Source organism: Oncorhynchus tshawytscha, linkage group LG15, assembly GCF_018296145.1.
Source record: "Oncorhynchus tshawytscha isolate Ot180627B linkage group LG15, Otsh_v2.0, whole genome shotgun sequence".
NCBI lineage: Eukaryota > Metazoa > Chordata > Actinopteri > Salmoniformes > Salmonidae > Oncorhynchus > Oncorhynchus tshawytscha.
The window spans coordinates 2,495,948-2,511,098 of NC_056443.1; the positions used below are offsets into that span (position 1 = coordinate 2,495,948).

The window sequence follows — 15,151 nt, forward strand, 5'->3', positions numbered from 1 at the left end:
GTCACAATACCTGGCATTCTGGTCCTGGGTCAGCTACTCACGCAGGTCTAGGATTCGTTTCAGCCAGGGTTAATTTGAATCTCACATATGACTTATAGTGTGGATAAGGTTACCAAACACTCCAGGAACTTTAAACACTTTAAAAACAAATCTGCCTAAAATGGCAAGGATATGCATTTTATTGATACCATTTGAAAGGAAACATTTAGAAGTTTGTGGAAATGTGAAATGAATGTAGAATATAACACATTAGATCTGGTAAAAGACGATACAAACAAAAAAACATGCATTTTCTATATTTAATCATGAATGATATTTAATCATTTGAGAAATGCAAGAGAAAGGCCATACATTGAGATAGGATTCTAGGTGTTATTTCAATGTTGTCCACCAGATGACAGCAGTGTGCAAAGTTTGACTGATCCAGTGAAGAATCACAACACAATATTTTGTATCAAGTCTGCCAGGAGTTTGCCCAAATGTGCCGAATTGGTCAATGTATACATTTTCAAATACATAACTTTAGAGAACATACAAAAATGCTATGGTAATAATTGTTTTTAGTTTACACACTCCCAGGAATGTCATAAATGATGGATCATTAGCTACCCTACAGAAAATACACTAACCTTCACATCTAGATGGCAGGGCGGGGTGGGTGTGGAGCCAGAGACAGCAGTGGGGTCAAACTGTAAAACCCAGTTCCTACATTTGAATATAAAATTTGATTTTATCAAAGAAAAATTATGCTACATTTTTATCTCTGGGACCCTCAGGATGACAAATCAGAGCAAGATTACTGAATGTAAGTACATGATTTACCTTCAGAGGTGAATGTATCAAACCAGTGTTTTGTTGTTGTGCACTATCCTCAAACAATTGCATGGTATTTTTTTTTTGCTGTAATAGCTACTGTAAATTGGACACTGCCCATATAAAACAAGTCTATGTCCAGGAAAGTTGGCTGTTGTTTACAACATAATTCTAGTCACATTATCGCATTTTGAGCAACAACTGTCTTGGTTGAGGGACACCAATCCCGTAGAGGTTAAAGCGCCCCTATTAAGATGGCTAGATGAGACAACCACCACATATCACAGTAAAATACCGCATTCAAACATTCCATTTCAACTAAACAATGGATATAAAGTTTTGCTTAAAAATAGTTTTAATATACACCTAAAATCAATTAATTTAAAAAATGAGAACATTAGTATTTGGCACACACATGAAAGTACCCACATGCAATAATTTCAGGTGAAAAAACACCAATGTGAAAAATTGGTGGATATAGCATTTTGGAAATAAACTCACGTAGCCAATTCAATTGAAGCATAGTGAACAGAGTGTGATGAAATCTTCCTGAAGACCTCTGGAGGTAGTCGGGACACTTTGTATATGTATATCTTACAGGTGTTATTAAGGAATCTGGTTGGTCAAACAGTTTAAATTCAGTAAATGTCATCATCATCATCCCACTTCTAAAATCATTATTTGCAGTGTAAATATCATGTGTAGATGTGAAGAACCTTGATTTGAAGTTGATTGAAAAACATGTTTTGATATGATAATCTGATATACAAAAGAGGACCTGTAAAACCATGTATTTAAAACAGAATTAAACATGGAATTTCTTGTCTCAATAATTCCAATCAATATTTCGATTGGAATTACCTATTACATAGTTTCTTTCGCACTCAAAGCATTTTTACGAGACTTTGTGCTTCTTTCTGTTGGACTGCTTTTGGAGAATCTTAACCGGTGAATTCTTCTCATATGATTTACCATATTACACCTTTGAGTAAATGTTTTCCCACACTCTGAGCACCGGTGAGGTTTCTCCCCAGTGTGTGTATATATGTGCGTTCTAAGAGAGTCTGAGGTAGTGAAAGATTTGGGGCATTGGGTGCAGGTGTAAGGACGCTCGCCTGTGTGAGATCGCAGATGAACCGTAAGATGGCAAGATGCTTTGAAACCCTTTCCACAATGTTTACAGGTGTGGGGGTTTTCTCCTGTGTGCGTTCGTGTATGCAACCGCACTTCTCCTGAGCTAAGGAATGCCTTACCACATATGCTACATAAATAATTCTTCTCCCCAGCATGCATTCGCGTGTGTCTCACTAGTGTACTTGGATGGGCAAACCTCTTCTTACAAATAGTACACATGTGACGGCGCTCCCCAGAGTGAATGCGTACATGCACTTTGAGATCATAAGCACTCCTGTACCTCCGGTCACAGTGTTCACATGCGAATGGTCTTTCTTCTGTGTGAAGTAGCTGGTGCTTTTTCAGTGCCCCAGGAGTAGCATATCGTTTGGGACACTGGTCACAATGATGTGGCATCGTGTGAACTCCCATATGTAGCGTCAACAGTGATGGTTTTTTGAAAACCTTCCCACACTCACATACATGAGCCCTGTTCTGGGGTGCAGGGGATCCCTCTTTTTTCTTGTCAACCGGTTTGATCACATTCTTTTTGTCTCCTTTTCTGACCACTTCTTCTTTCTTGTCAACCTGCTTTCTGTCCTTTTCTACTTGGTCGGTATTGTCCTTGCAGAGGTTGGCCATTTCACTGTGAGAGAATGGCGGCAGAGTGCAGGTAAGAACCTGGGATGGCTCGTCAGCATTCACCATTACGTTGAGAGAATGATCCAAGTTCAATTCTGTGAAAAAATACAGGAGAACAGATTATATAACCACCATACAGTGAGGGAAAAAAACGTTTGATCCCCTGCTGATTTTGTACGTTTGCCCACTGACAAAGAAATTATCAGTCGATAATTTTAATGGTAGGTTTATTTGAACAGTGAGAGACAGAATAACAACAAAAAAATCCTGAAAAACACGTCAAAAACACGTAAAATAAAAATTGATTTGCATTTTAATGAGGGAAATAAGTATTTGACCCCTCTGCAAAACATGACTTAGTACTTGGTGGCAAAACCCTTGTTGGCAATCACAGAGGTCAGACGTTTCTTGTAGTTGGCCACCAGGTTTGCACACATCTCAGGAGGGATTTTGTCCCACCCCTCTTTGCAGATCTTCTCCAAGTCATTAAGGTTGAGGCTGACGTTTGGCAACTCGAACCTTCAGCTCCATCCACAGATTTTCTATGTGATTAAGGTCTGGAGACTGGCTAGGCCACTCCAGGACCTTAATGTGCTTCTTCTTGAGCCACTCCTTTGTTGCTTTGGCCGTGTGTTTTGGGTTATTGTCATGCTGTAATACCCATCCACGACCCATTTTCAATGCCCTGGCTGAGGGAAGGAGGTTCTCACCCAAGATTTGATGGTAGATGGCCCTGTCCATCATCCCTTTGATGCGGTGAAGTTGTCCTGTTCCCTTAGCAGAAAAACACCCCCAAAGCATAATGTTCTTGGGGTCATAGGCAGCATTCCTCCTCCTCCAAACACGGCGAGTTGAGTTGATGCCAAAGAGTTGCATTTTAGTCTCATCTGACCACAACACTTTCACACAGTTGTCCTCTGAATCATTCAGATGTTCATTGGCAAACTTCAGACGGGCATGTATATGTGCTTTCCTCAGCAGGGGGACCTTGCAGGCGCTGCAGGATTTCAGTCCTTCACGGCGTAGTGTGTTACCAATTGTTTTCTTGGTGACTATGGTCTCAGCTGCCTTGAGATCATTGACAAGATCCCCCCGTGTAGTTAAGGGCCGATTCCTTACCGTTCTCATGATCATTGCAAATCCACGAGGTGAGATCTTGCATGGAGCCCCAGGCCGAGGGATATTGAGTTCTTTTGTGTTTCTTCCATTTGCGAATAATCACACCAACTGTTGTCACCTTCTCACCAAGCTGCGTGGCGATGGTCTTGCAGCCCATTCCAGCTTTGTGTAGGTCTACAATCTTGTCCCTGACATCCTTGGAGAGCTTTTTGGTATTGGCCATGGGGGAGAGTTTGGAATCTGATTGATTGATTGCTTCTGTGGACTGAGAAACTAATCTCAGTATTACCTGTATAAAAGACACCTGGGAGCCAGAAATCTTTCTGATTGAGAGGGGGTCAAATACTTATTTCCCTCATTAAAATGCAAATCAATTTATAACATTTTTGACATGTGTTTTTCTGTATTTCTTTGTTGTTATTCTGTCTCTCACTGTTCAAATAAACCTACCATTGAAATTATAGACTGATCTTTTCTTTGTCAGTGGGCAAATGTACAAAATCAGCAGGGGAACAAATACTTTTTCCCTCACTGTATATATAACCACCATATATACATATATATATATATATATATATATACATATATATATATATATATATATACATATATATATATATATATATATATATATATATAGTAAAGGGTTGGTCTCATGTTTCATGAGCTGAATTAAAAGATCCCAGAAATGTTCCATATACACAAAATGCTTATTTCTCTCAAATGTTGTGCACACATTTGTTCACATCCCTTTTAGTGAGCATGCATCCTTAGCCAAGATCATCAATCGACCTGAAAGGGGTGGCATATCAAGAAGCTGCTTAAACATTACAATCATTACACAGGTGCAACTTGTGCCATGGAAAATAAAATGCCACTCTAAAATGTGCATTTTTGTCACATAACATAATGCCAAAGATGTCTCATGTTTTGACATCCGGCTTCTTCACCTGTGGGATCGTCTGAGACCAGCCACCCAGACAGCTGATGAAACTGAAGTTATGAAACTGAAGAGTTTATTTCTGTCTGTAATGAATCCCATTTGTGGGGAAAAACTAATTCTGATTGGCTGGGCCTGGCTCCCAAGTGGGTGGTCACTCATGGCTGCGCCCCTGCCAAGTCATGTGAAATCCATAGATTAGGGCCTGATGAATTTATTTCAATTGACTGATTTCCTTATATGAACTGGAACTCAGTAAAATCGTTGAAATTGTTGCATGTTGCGTTAACATTTTTGTTCAATATATCAATTAGAATTTAGATGCTATATTAGTCTAACAATGGATGAGTGTTTGACCTTTTTTATTTTCCTTACCATCACAGGGTACTGGAGTAACCAACACTGAGGTCTCTGCAGGTGACAGACCCTCCTGTTGCTCTGATGTTGACAGTCCTAGATCCTCCAAACATCTATCAGTGCCTTCATCCAGGATTTCATTGTGGTCTTCATCATCATCTGAGAATGGCCTCACATTGTCAGAGTTGTCTGGTTCGTAGTTAATAACAACTCTGATTATTGGAGGGAGGGACAGTGTGGACAGGATGGTATCTGTGGTGTAATTAGAGACATGACCTGGGTAGGAGAGAACATCATTAAATTCACCTACTGTATATTGCCAAGTTAAAAAGGCAAGTGGTATCCTATATGACTCTGTACTTCATATCCATCATCTGGATGAAGACATAGGGCTCGATTTAATCCGATCCACTTTAGCCAACATCCACACAGTGCTTCCTTTTGGCAGTGTCGGAGGTAGAACTGCGTCAAATCCACAAGTGGCTCCCGGCATTACACCTAAAAACGGACATTGCCATTGGGTTCACAGAGTCGCATTAACAAAAATCCCATGCAACCTTGTTTACAAGTTTGAACACTGGAATGTGAGATGTAATCTATACCTCGAAATAGGATGACAGAAATCCTCATAATTTAGTTGAATGATTTCTCAATTTGAGCATAATTATTTCTATATAGGCTGCACTTTCTCGCTCAGAACTTCTAACGCTTGGCAGGTGTGGCTTCATGGCCATGATCGGAAGAGCAGCTTCTCACCGATTTGACAGCTCCAACACAGTTACACCTCCGATACCGCCAAAATGTCTGCTATGCGGGTGTCTGCCATCGCAGGTTAACGGTTGATCTGATTGAATCTAGGCCTTACTATTGTTCAGGTTTCCATGATGCTGATGGTGCTGCAACACTGTCTTCAGTTGTTCAGGGTCAAAGACAGTCTGCCCACATTCCTCCAGGACAGAGGGGGCAGCACCGAGCCATGCTGTTATCTAAGAGGAGCAGGGCAGGGGGAATACAGTACATTAAAAAGTTAAAAAGTGTTGTACCAGCCACTTGAGGTTTTAGACAAGTTTTGAAATGACCAAAAACACCATTCAATTCATCTGTTGAGCCACATGACGTGATGTTCTGTCAATCTTTTAGAACTGAGATGTTTTCCTCAGTACCTGCGTGAGGTCTGGTACAGGCAGCAGCTCCTCCAGTCTGGAGAGGAACTCCCACACCAGTGTCTGCAGTGCTGTGTCATACCGAGGGCCATAGTGGACTGGGAACACCTCCTGTGAAATAGACAATTTAGCATGAAATGGGTCTAGTGCCAAACGTCTCCATTAAAGACGCACTCCAGCTTTTTTGGAACTTTTCCTGTTGAGAAACAATATCCCAAGTATAATTATGGTAATTCACACACACTTAAGGGTAAAAACAAAACAACAAAAACCTTTTGAGCAAAATAGTGTTTTTTTTACACAACTACAAACTTCATGGAGGCCATTCAAGCAGTTGAGTTGGTCTGATGTCATCAACCTCCTCCCTTGTTGTGGGAACAATGGAGGAGCAAAAACATAAAATAAAAAGGCCCTGACCGCACCCCCCCCACTTGTACTATGTCATACCTGGATCACCTATTGAGATGTGCCTTTTGTTTAGTAAATTAGGTGATAAATTATGTGAAAAGGAGACTGGCGTGCCACTTTAACAAGATCTTTAGGGTATTCTGAATGCAGAAGAAGGATACTTACCTTTAATCTAAGTAGATGATGTTCAACTAGTCTATTTAATAAATATATTCAAGCAAAAGGATCAAAGAACTCTAGAGAAAGTTCCTCACCTGGAAGAAATGCTCCCTCTCAGAAGGGTCTCCCAGCAGGGTTTGGACTAGCTCCACAAAGTTAGAATCTGAAGCGTCCAATTCATCACCATGACTCTGTCATTAGGTGCAAACAAAACATCAGACAAATGTACAGGAGTCCATCTTTCAGAAATAAAGTTCTTCCCAGTGTCTCATTCATAAAGTGTTGCCAATTTAAACTACCTCTTTGTGTAAAGATGTTTCTGTCAATGTGTGGATTATGTCCAGGTGGGCCTGGATGGTCAGGAGGTCAGCGCTGCCCGCACTGCAACACAACTCTAAAACCATCTGGAACAGAGGTGGATATGTGAAAAGCAGGACTAGGGACAGATGTACAGTAATTGCAGCTAGTAGCTGCCCATCGTTCGTTCCATCATAAGACTCTTCCCCTCCCAACCCTCAATATTTACACCTCTCACCCTTGCTCTCAGTCCCAGGATGAGTTGGGTCCTCTGCCTGGAGTTCAGCAGCTCTGGAACCATCTCTGTCACCAAAGTCACAAATTCCTCCAGCTTCCCATACTGCATCACATTACGCTGTTGAGTCACTTGCCACATGAAAGCGCACATCAGGCGTAGAGGTGGAACCAGGAGACGCAAGGAGAACAGAGGGAGACCTGTCACGGAATTGAAAAGAGCAATTAACAATTAAACAGATAAACAAATAATAAATTCAAAATCGACTGATCCCATAACTCAGCTAGTAATATATATCCCATAACTCAGCTAGTTAGTGAATTTACAAGCTATGCGTAGGTAGACTATAGGACATATTTGAATGATCCATGTAAAAACAAAACAAAAATGTAATGAGTCATGACATATCATTTTCTACATTTAACTACTGCTATATGATAAGCAATGCATGACAAAGCAGCAAACTAACCTTGTTCTGATGCTAGATCAATAATGTTATCCATGGCTAGTTTGCAAAGCAAAAAGCCCTCGAAACAAGCTAGCTAAAAAGTTTGATGTTAACGTTAGATAGTGCGACCAAGCCTAGAATATACGTTATATTAAAGCGATTGCAACGTAAATAAAAAGGTTGACATATGTACTCAAGCTAACAATACCCTAGTTAGCTAAGATAAATAAAACCGTTTTGTACAGAGGTTGCTAGATCCAGTGTCTCGACAGCAACACTAAAAAGGTACTTCCAGGTCATGGATTTCGAAAACATTTCTAAATAAAAGTCCCCACGTTACGTAATAGTATAAATGCGTCAATAACCAGTGATTATTAATGATATATGAAAAATAGTTGTCTGAACATGAACAATGATTAAAAAAATTCATAATTAAGGGACATTTTGATTAAAAGTGGGTTTTAAAACATTGCTGATACCTGTATAAGGAATACACATTGGCTTACATAACAAAAACTATTTTGGGTGCCACAGTAAAAGTATTGTAGGAAATACTCCGTAGGACCTGTACAGTGTATTTCATGAGACTCGGAATAATACGGAGTGTTGTTGGCTTTTTACTGTGGTCAAACAGCTTAAAGTGGGTTGCCTGGACAATATATATTGTACAAATATAGCACTGTACAGGAAAAACGATTTATTGTGTGTCCATACTACCAGGGTCCAGACTACTCACTAGAGTCCCTAGAATACAAAACAGGTGAGTTTGAACAAAAAGCCAGGTCATAGGAAGCTTTATGTTGACATTTGAACAGTGATACACATATCAGCACCATGGACAGCTATCCTTTTAGAATGTTATGTTGTCACTGTCAGCCTAGCTCCAAACATCTGGCAAATATGTGTCCCAAAAGCATATTAATATAATTTAAGATTTTAGTCAGTGCAAGACCACACACTGGTTAAGAAAAAACGTTACTACTGGTGTCAAATAAACTGGGGTGGAAAATACTTAGTTGGGATTCTACTAACCAAATATGTTCCGTTTTTGAGGGGGGCTGTGTCAAACGGCCTGCTGGTTATTTCTCTGTCTTTCTTGTAATGCCTACATTTAATGCTGCATGCTATATTAACCTCAACAATTTGTTTTTGCTTACCCTGGTGTGAAATAAAATAATTCCATACATGACTTTCATGCACTCTTGCTTTGCGCTAATGGATTTGCCAAATACCAATTATTAGCAGGTGATTAGTTAAGAAGGCGACTGCAACAACGATCGAGTGTCATACCTGTATGACTGACACATTTATACTTTGTATTGCTAGGGACAACAAGGTGAAATTAAACAAAATGGTACAAACAGAGAATGTAAATGAGGCTCAGGTTCAAAACCTCTGGCCTCTGGAGAGTTTAAATGAGGGAACATCAACTGCTCAGCAAAGACCCTCAGACATACTTTTGAGGATAAAGAACATGGTTCTAATTTTCATCCTGATGAAGCCAAGAGTTCATATGAGGAAGTGTCAGTGGTGCAGCTCAATCAAATCTCAGACACCCAAGATATTGGGAATGAATACTACCACTTAGAGACAGAAAGTTATGTTAGTGGTTTATTGGATGAGGAAATCGTAAGCTTTGTGACAACTAGCATGTAACTGAAATGTTTTTTTGTCAGACACTTTTATGGCCTACCACAACTGATGTTGTATTGCAGCCACCAATTGAACGGGGGTGAAATAAATATACAAAAAAGGTCAATACGGATAAAGGAAAAAAAGCTCTGACGAAGGCCGTGAGGCCGATACGTAAGCTTATTAAAGATCAGTGATGCTATCGAAAGCAGTGTGCAGTTTCCTTTTTCCCTCATCTTGTCCAACTGTTACCATGCACCTGCAAAAAAGATTGCTGATGTGCGAGATATGCGAGTGCCTTATGAATTTTGAATTACGGATAAAGGAAAAAAGTACTTGGTTCACAATAAAGAGAAAGATGCGAACCTCAAATATGAATCTCTTTGGATCTAGTCATTCCAATATATAATTTAATTTAATTGAGTGTTTATAATATTGCACAGACAAATCACAATAAGAAATGTAAGAGACAAACAATGAATTCCTAACTGTTGGACAGCTCTACTTCAGTAATTCAAAAATAAGTATAACAAATTAAATATTCATGTTTACTTCTCAAATGTCAACAAAAGTACCATTACTCTCATCCTGCCATCTTACCAAGAAAGTTAGAGTGCTCATCATTGTGCTATAGGCTTGTCCAGACTGCTTACCTTGTCAGACAGAGGTCAAAGTCATCTGCAATTTTCTGGGGACACAATAGGGGAGCTGTCTCTCAACCATCAACATTAATTAATAGGGATGATAATGTCTGACCTGCGGCGACATCTGCCTATTATACCCTCAAGCCGAGAGAAAACAGGGTCCCTCATATTTCAGCAGCTGATTAATGTTCTCAATGACATTTAGATATGCTGTCTCTTGGCAAATGCAGAATGATCATACAGCAGTCTGTTACGCAAATGAATAATGAACAGTGGGCACACACGTGAGTGGGTAAGCAACTTCCAAGCTAATTCTTTTAATAGTATGTGGTAACTTGCCACAATGGAAATATTCAATAACCTAGCTAGGCATACAAGCAATGTATTATTATGTAAATGAAAGAGGCAACAAGCCACCATAGATGTGCTCTCCCCTGCATACCCAAGCCCAGGTATGTGCTGTAATCAACACTGATAGATAGCACATAGTAATGTCCCAAACCATGTCTGCTGTTTGGGTGCATCCCTGTAGTGGATAGGAAAATAATTGAATGGAACAGGGACTTTTGTTTTGGTAGGATAGGCCTACAGTATACTGTAGCGTGAACATTTTCTCAGAGCGTATAGAAGCTGGCCCAGCAACAGTGAGACCGATGCTGTTCTGTTTGTTGATTGGTTTTTGCTGTGGCCCTCCAGCTGCTGGGACACAGTTTGGCATGAGTTGTGTGGTGTCACATGCTGCCAAGTGAGCTGGCCAGATGGAGACAGCTGGACTGGCAGCCCAGCATCCCTATAGCCTCTTCTTTTGGAGTGGGGAGGGACGCTGTGAGTCTCAGAGAGGAGGGGGTGATGGGTGTGTGTGTATGTGTTCGCGCTTGCGTGCATATGTGTGTGTGTGTGAGAGAGAGAAAGACAGAGAGACAGATAATGAGAGAGAGAGGGCGGGAGAGAGAAGAGAGAGAGAGAATGAGAGATTTTATGTGTGTGGAGGGTCTACCAAACAGAACCATGTTCATAGCCCAAATCCAAACCCAAGCCTGTGTAAATCCTCCAGATCTTTCCTCTCTGCAACTTGTGCCTTCTTATTTTCCTTTAACTTACTAAATCAATGGCTCCATCTTTCCATTTTGACCTGCCTAATACAGTTCTCGACTGAGAGCTATGACAGACCTATGGAACCATGTCCAGGTGGTTATTGGGTTTAGCAGAAGGGAAGCTGGTTGCTGCTGGCCTGGTCTCTGATTGGCAGTTTAGGACCAGTGCAGCTGCTACCACCACCATCTGCTGTCAGGATATATTGATCATCTAATGAAAAAATTGGGTTTAGAATGAATCTCAGTGAAATCAACCCCCTTCCTTTCAAAGGGCAGTGACTTTAATCAAGTCCCTACAGGGAAGCCGAAACTCATCAACTGAGCCCCCTCCTACCCCCACCCCCCACAATTGCAAGAGATAGATGGAAAACTACGGGTCACTGATCCCCCGGTAAAGTCTCTGCTAGATTTGGCCACATCTCCAGCATTTTTAGGGTACCACAGCGGACCTCTTAACTCTCTATCTTAACTATGTCTTAATGTAAATGTAGTGCTGTAAGTAAAAACAACTTAATGGAAATATAAGGCTGAGATTCAATCAAACCTGCACTATGGTGGAACAGAGGATCAAAATCTGGCAGTGTTTAAAATGATATGTTCACATGAACATGGTTGGTATTGTCCTCTTCTGACTGCTGCTTTACAAGCTTCCCCGCTGCAGTTGATATATTGAAAGTTATTTTCTTGGGTATTGATATTTTTGGGCTTTATTCAAAACATGCCTCAGAACTCAGTACAATGAAATACATTTCAGACTCTATGAAAAGGGTGTGTGAGTTGTCAACACCAAGAAGGACAGCCTCTGGCAAGACATCTGGACATTTGAATATCAAAGTATTCCTCTGCCCATTGAAGTGCCCATAACCCACACAGTATCTCTGCATATTCTAATCAACAATTAGAACGTTTGGTGTGACGACAACGTCAAGGCCTTAGTCAGTAACAACTGGTGTCCAGCTACTGGTTAAATCTGGTTAATTAAGCACATGTATTTTTATCCTCCACAGACATGCTTGAGTCAGGAGGCCTTTTCTCACAATAAAACATTTTGATCTCCATGAATTCAAACTATTATTGACTTGGAAACCTCATAAACAAAGCCTGCAGTTGAAATGTTTATATTGGTGCATCTATTAATAATCTGGCTGCCATGTTTTGACCCCCAACCACTTCCTCCATACCATAGGTCACCTGTATGGATTCAACTATTCCGTTATAAAATGTTTCTTTATTTGTTCTGAGAGTGAACACTGCTTGCTGATGAATTACACTGAGAGACAGAAAGAAAGGGGAAGAGGGGCAGACAGAAAGAAAGAAAGAAAGACAGAAAGAAAGACAGAAGACAGACAGACAGACAGACAGACAGACAGACAGACAGACAGACAGACAGACAGACAGACAGACAGACAGACAGACAGACAGACAGACAGACAGACAGACAGACAGACAGACAGACAGACAGACAGACAGACAGACAGACAGACAGACAGACAGACAGACAGACAGACAGACAGACAGACAGACAGACAGACAGACAGACAGACAGACAGACAGACAGACAGACAGACAGACAGACAGACAGACAGACAGATAGATAGATAGATAGATAGATAGATAGATAGATAGATAGATAGATAGATAGATAGATAGATAGATAGATAGATAGAGGGAGAGAGATGGAGATGGAGTAAGAGAGGTCCTAATTGACAGCTTGTCACTGCATTTTTTTTTTTATCTTGGCGGTTTGCAGTTTGCAAAGTTAAATCATGTTTCCTGGATTGCAATTTGCAGAAAACAGGAGGCAGGTAGGATAATAGTGTCTGATTCCCTGGAGTCAAAGGATCTCTTAAATAAAATGTTATCGATCCTGCCCAGTTCTTTTGAACGGGACACACCGGTAACCATGGTTATGGGGCTACCCTCTCGCCGAAGAAATTGTTTCCTCAGGAGAGCTGAATGGCCGTCGGCGTGACAATTGGATGTGAAACGACTTTCTAATAGAAAATGCGGTCCAAGGTGTCCATCTCACTGGACTACAGATAACCCGACACAGTCCTCTTCCTCAAGCCTGCTGAGTAGATCTCCTCAAGTGAACTCCTCACTTTGCTCAGGGACTGTCTGTGGCCTTGGCAACTTCCAAAGCCATTGTAAATCTGGATGGATAGGATAAACGATCAGAGTTGGAAAAAGACTAAAACAATGGGAATGAAATATAAACTGTCCTTGTAGCACACTGTTCACACTGGAGGAAGTTTCCCTTCTAAGTGTTTGAAGTTTTACAATTATGTCCACAGTTGGGGGGTGGGGGAGGAGCTGCCGGTCATCTTTCTTTAGAGTGAGTGTTTTATTAAAGGATCTTTAATAATAATAGGCAAATTAATCAACTGGAGATGTGGACGTCAAGCCAATCCCCTGTCAAGTTATAATGAGCTTTCTGTGAGTGGGTGGGTGGGTGGGTGTATGAGGGAGAGAGAGCTTGTGAGAAAGTGTTTGTGTGTTTCAGATATATATATATATATATATATATATATATATATATATATATTTTACATTGACAGAGAACTGTGCCTGTGAACACATTCCATTAGAATAGGATTATCTGGTGCTTGTGTGTCTAGGTGGGAACGTGCTTTTTGTGTGAAGGAGAAACTGAGTTTGCAAGTGTGTGTGTATGTACGCGTGAGCATGTATATGTGTGTGAGCTGCATGTGTAATTGCTTGTGAGAGAGATAGGGAATTTATATATGATGGCAGTCTTCCTTTCCATCTAATGAGTCTACTGCTTCTCTAATAGAGGTCTCAATCTAATGATCCCTCACACCTCAGGGGAACAGAGTGGAACAACAGCCTGGCTGTTATCTTCATCTCACTACTTGATTGGCGGGAAGATATACTATGCATGCAGTAGTACCATGCATAGCTGGAAATAGCATTCGGCACTATAGGCTGTGAGTTTTAGTCACAAAAGTAGTTTCGGCTTTTGGTAAGAATCCTGTGACACAAAAAGAGTGACAGTCAACATATACCAAATAGAAAATAGATTCTGTTATTTTTTTTAACAATACAGGATTGGTATTTGTATATTATTCTAGGAAGGGAAGTAAGCACTGTCATACTGTGACAAAGTTAGCATTTTCAGAGTCAATAGACATGGTTTTAGTGATCACATGAATACAAACATGCACTCTTGCAGTACGACAGGAATGCTATCATACCCCACAAACCCAGTCAACCCATTTTGTGAGAATATTGCCTCATAGGGAGCTGAAAGAGATCCAGATGTCTGGTCCTACTTAGTTCATCCTCTAGGGGGCAGGCTGGCCCAGCATAGGCACACACAATAAACTATGCCAATACTATATACATATACTGTACCACAATTTTTACTTCAAGGTGGACTTTCTCTACCTGAAGTTAAAAGTCCCCAAACAGGAACACAATTTCACATCTCTAAACTCTGCTGTTGGGATAGTCTATAATCCCAGGTTTTGGGATAGTCTCTAATCCCTGGTGTTGGGATAGTCTCTAATCCCAGGTGTTGGGATAGTCTCTAATCCCAGGTGTTGGGATAGTCTCTAATCCATGGTGTTGGGATAGTCTCTAATCCCTGGTGTTGGGATAGTCTCTAATCCCTAGTGTTGGGATAGTCTCTAATCCCTGGTGTTGGGATGGTCTCTAATCCCTAGTGTTGGGATAGTCTCTAATCCCTGGTGTTGGGATAGTCTCTAATCCCTGGTGTTGGGATAGTCTCTATTCCCAGGTGTTGGGATAGTCTCTAATCCCAGGTGTTGGGATAGTCTCTAATCCATGGTGTTGGGATAGTCTCTAATCCCAGGTTTTGGGATAGTCTCTAATCCCTGGTGTTGGGATAGTCTCTAATCCCAGGTGTTGGGATAGTCTCTAATCCCAGGTGTTGGGATAGTCTCTAATCCATGGTGTTGGGATAGTCTCTAATCCCTGGTGTTGGGATAGTCTCTAATCCCTGGTGTTGGGATAGTCTCTAATCCCTAGTGTTGGGATAGTCTCTAATCCCTGGTGTTGGGATGGTCTCTAAACCCTGGTGTTGGGATGGTCTCTAAACCCTGGT

General features: G+C 40.9%; 1 protein-coding gene across 2 annotated transcripts; it reads right to left on the minus strand.

Annotated features, from left to right (window-relative positions):
* Positions 1-863: 863 nt before the first annotated feature.
* Positions 864-7,983, minus strand: LOC112264550 (zinc finger protein 239-like). 2 transcript variants are annotated; one of them, XM_042297912.1, is made up of 8 exons: positions 7,716-7,983; positions 7,250-7,446; positions 7,014-7,118; positions 6,810-6,905; positions 6,148-6,258; positions 5,850-5,970; positions 5,003-5,260; positions 864-2,663 (listed from the first exon to the last, which is right to left on the minus strand). In XM_042297912.1, the coding sequence occupies exons 1-8, from the start codon at positions 7,747-7,749 to the stop codon at positions 1,678-1,680; spliced, it is 1,908 nt and encodes a 635-aa protein (XP_042153846.1). In that variant the 5' UTR covers positions 7,750-7,983; the 3' UTR covers positions 864-1,677. The 2 variants fall into 2 exon arrangements, with proteins under 2 accessions (XP_042153846.1, XP_042153847.1); XM_042297913.1 differs by lacking the exons at positions 864-2,663; positions 5,003-5,260 and adding an exon at positions 5,283-5,482.
* Positions 7,984-15,151: the final 7,168 nt, after the last annotated feature.

Bases quoted from the DNA above. Each gene is read 5' to 3' on its own strand.
- LOC112264550 (XM_042297912.1), bottom strand. From the start codon at position 7,749: ATGGATAACATTATTGATCTAGCATCAGAACAAG. The intron at 7,447-7,715 runs GTTAGTTTGCTG...ATTCCGTGACAG, and splicing joins TGATCTAGCATCAGAACAAG to GTCTCCCTCTGTTCTCCTTG. The intron at 5,971-6,147 runs GTACTGAGGAAA...TGCTCCTCTTAG, and splicing joins CTGTACCAGACCTCACGCAG to ATAACAGCATGGCTCGGTGC.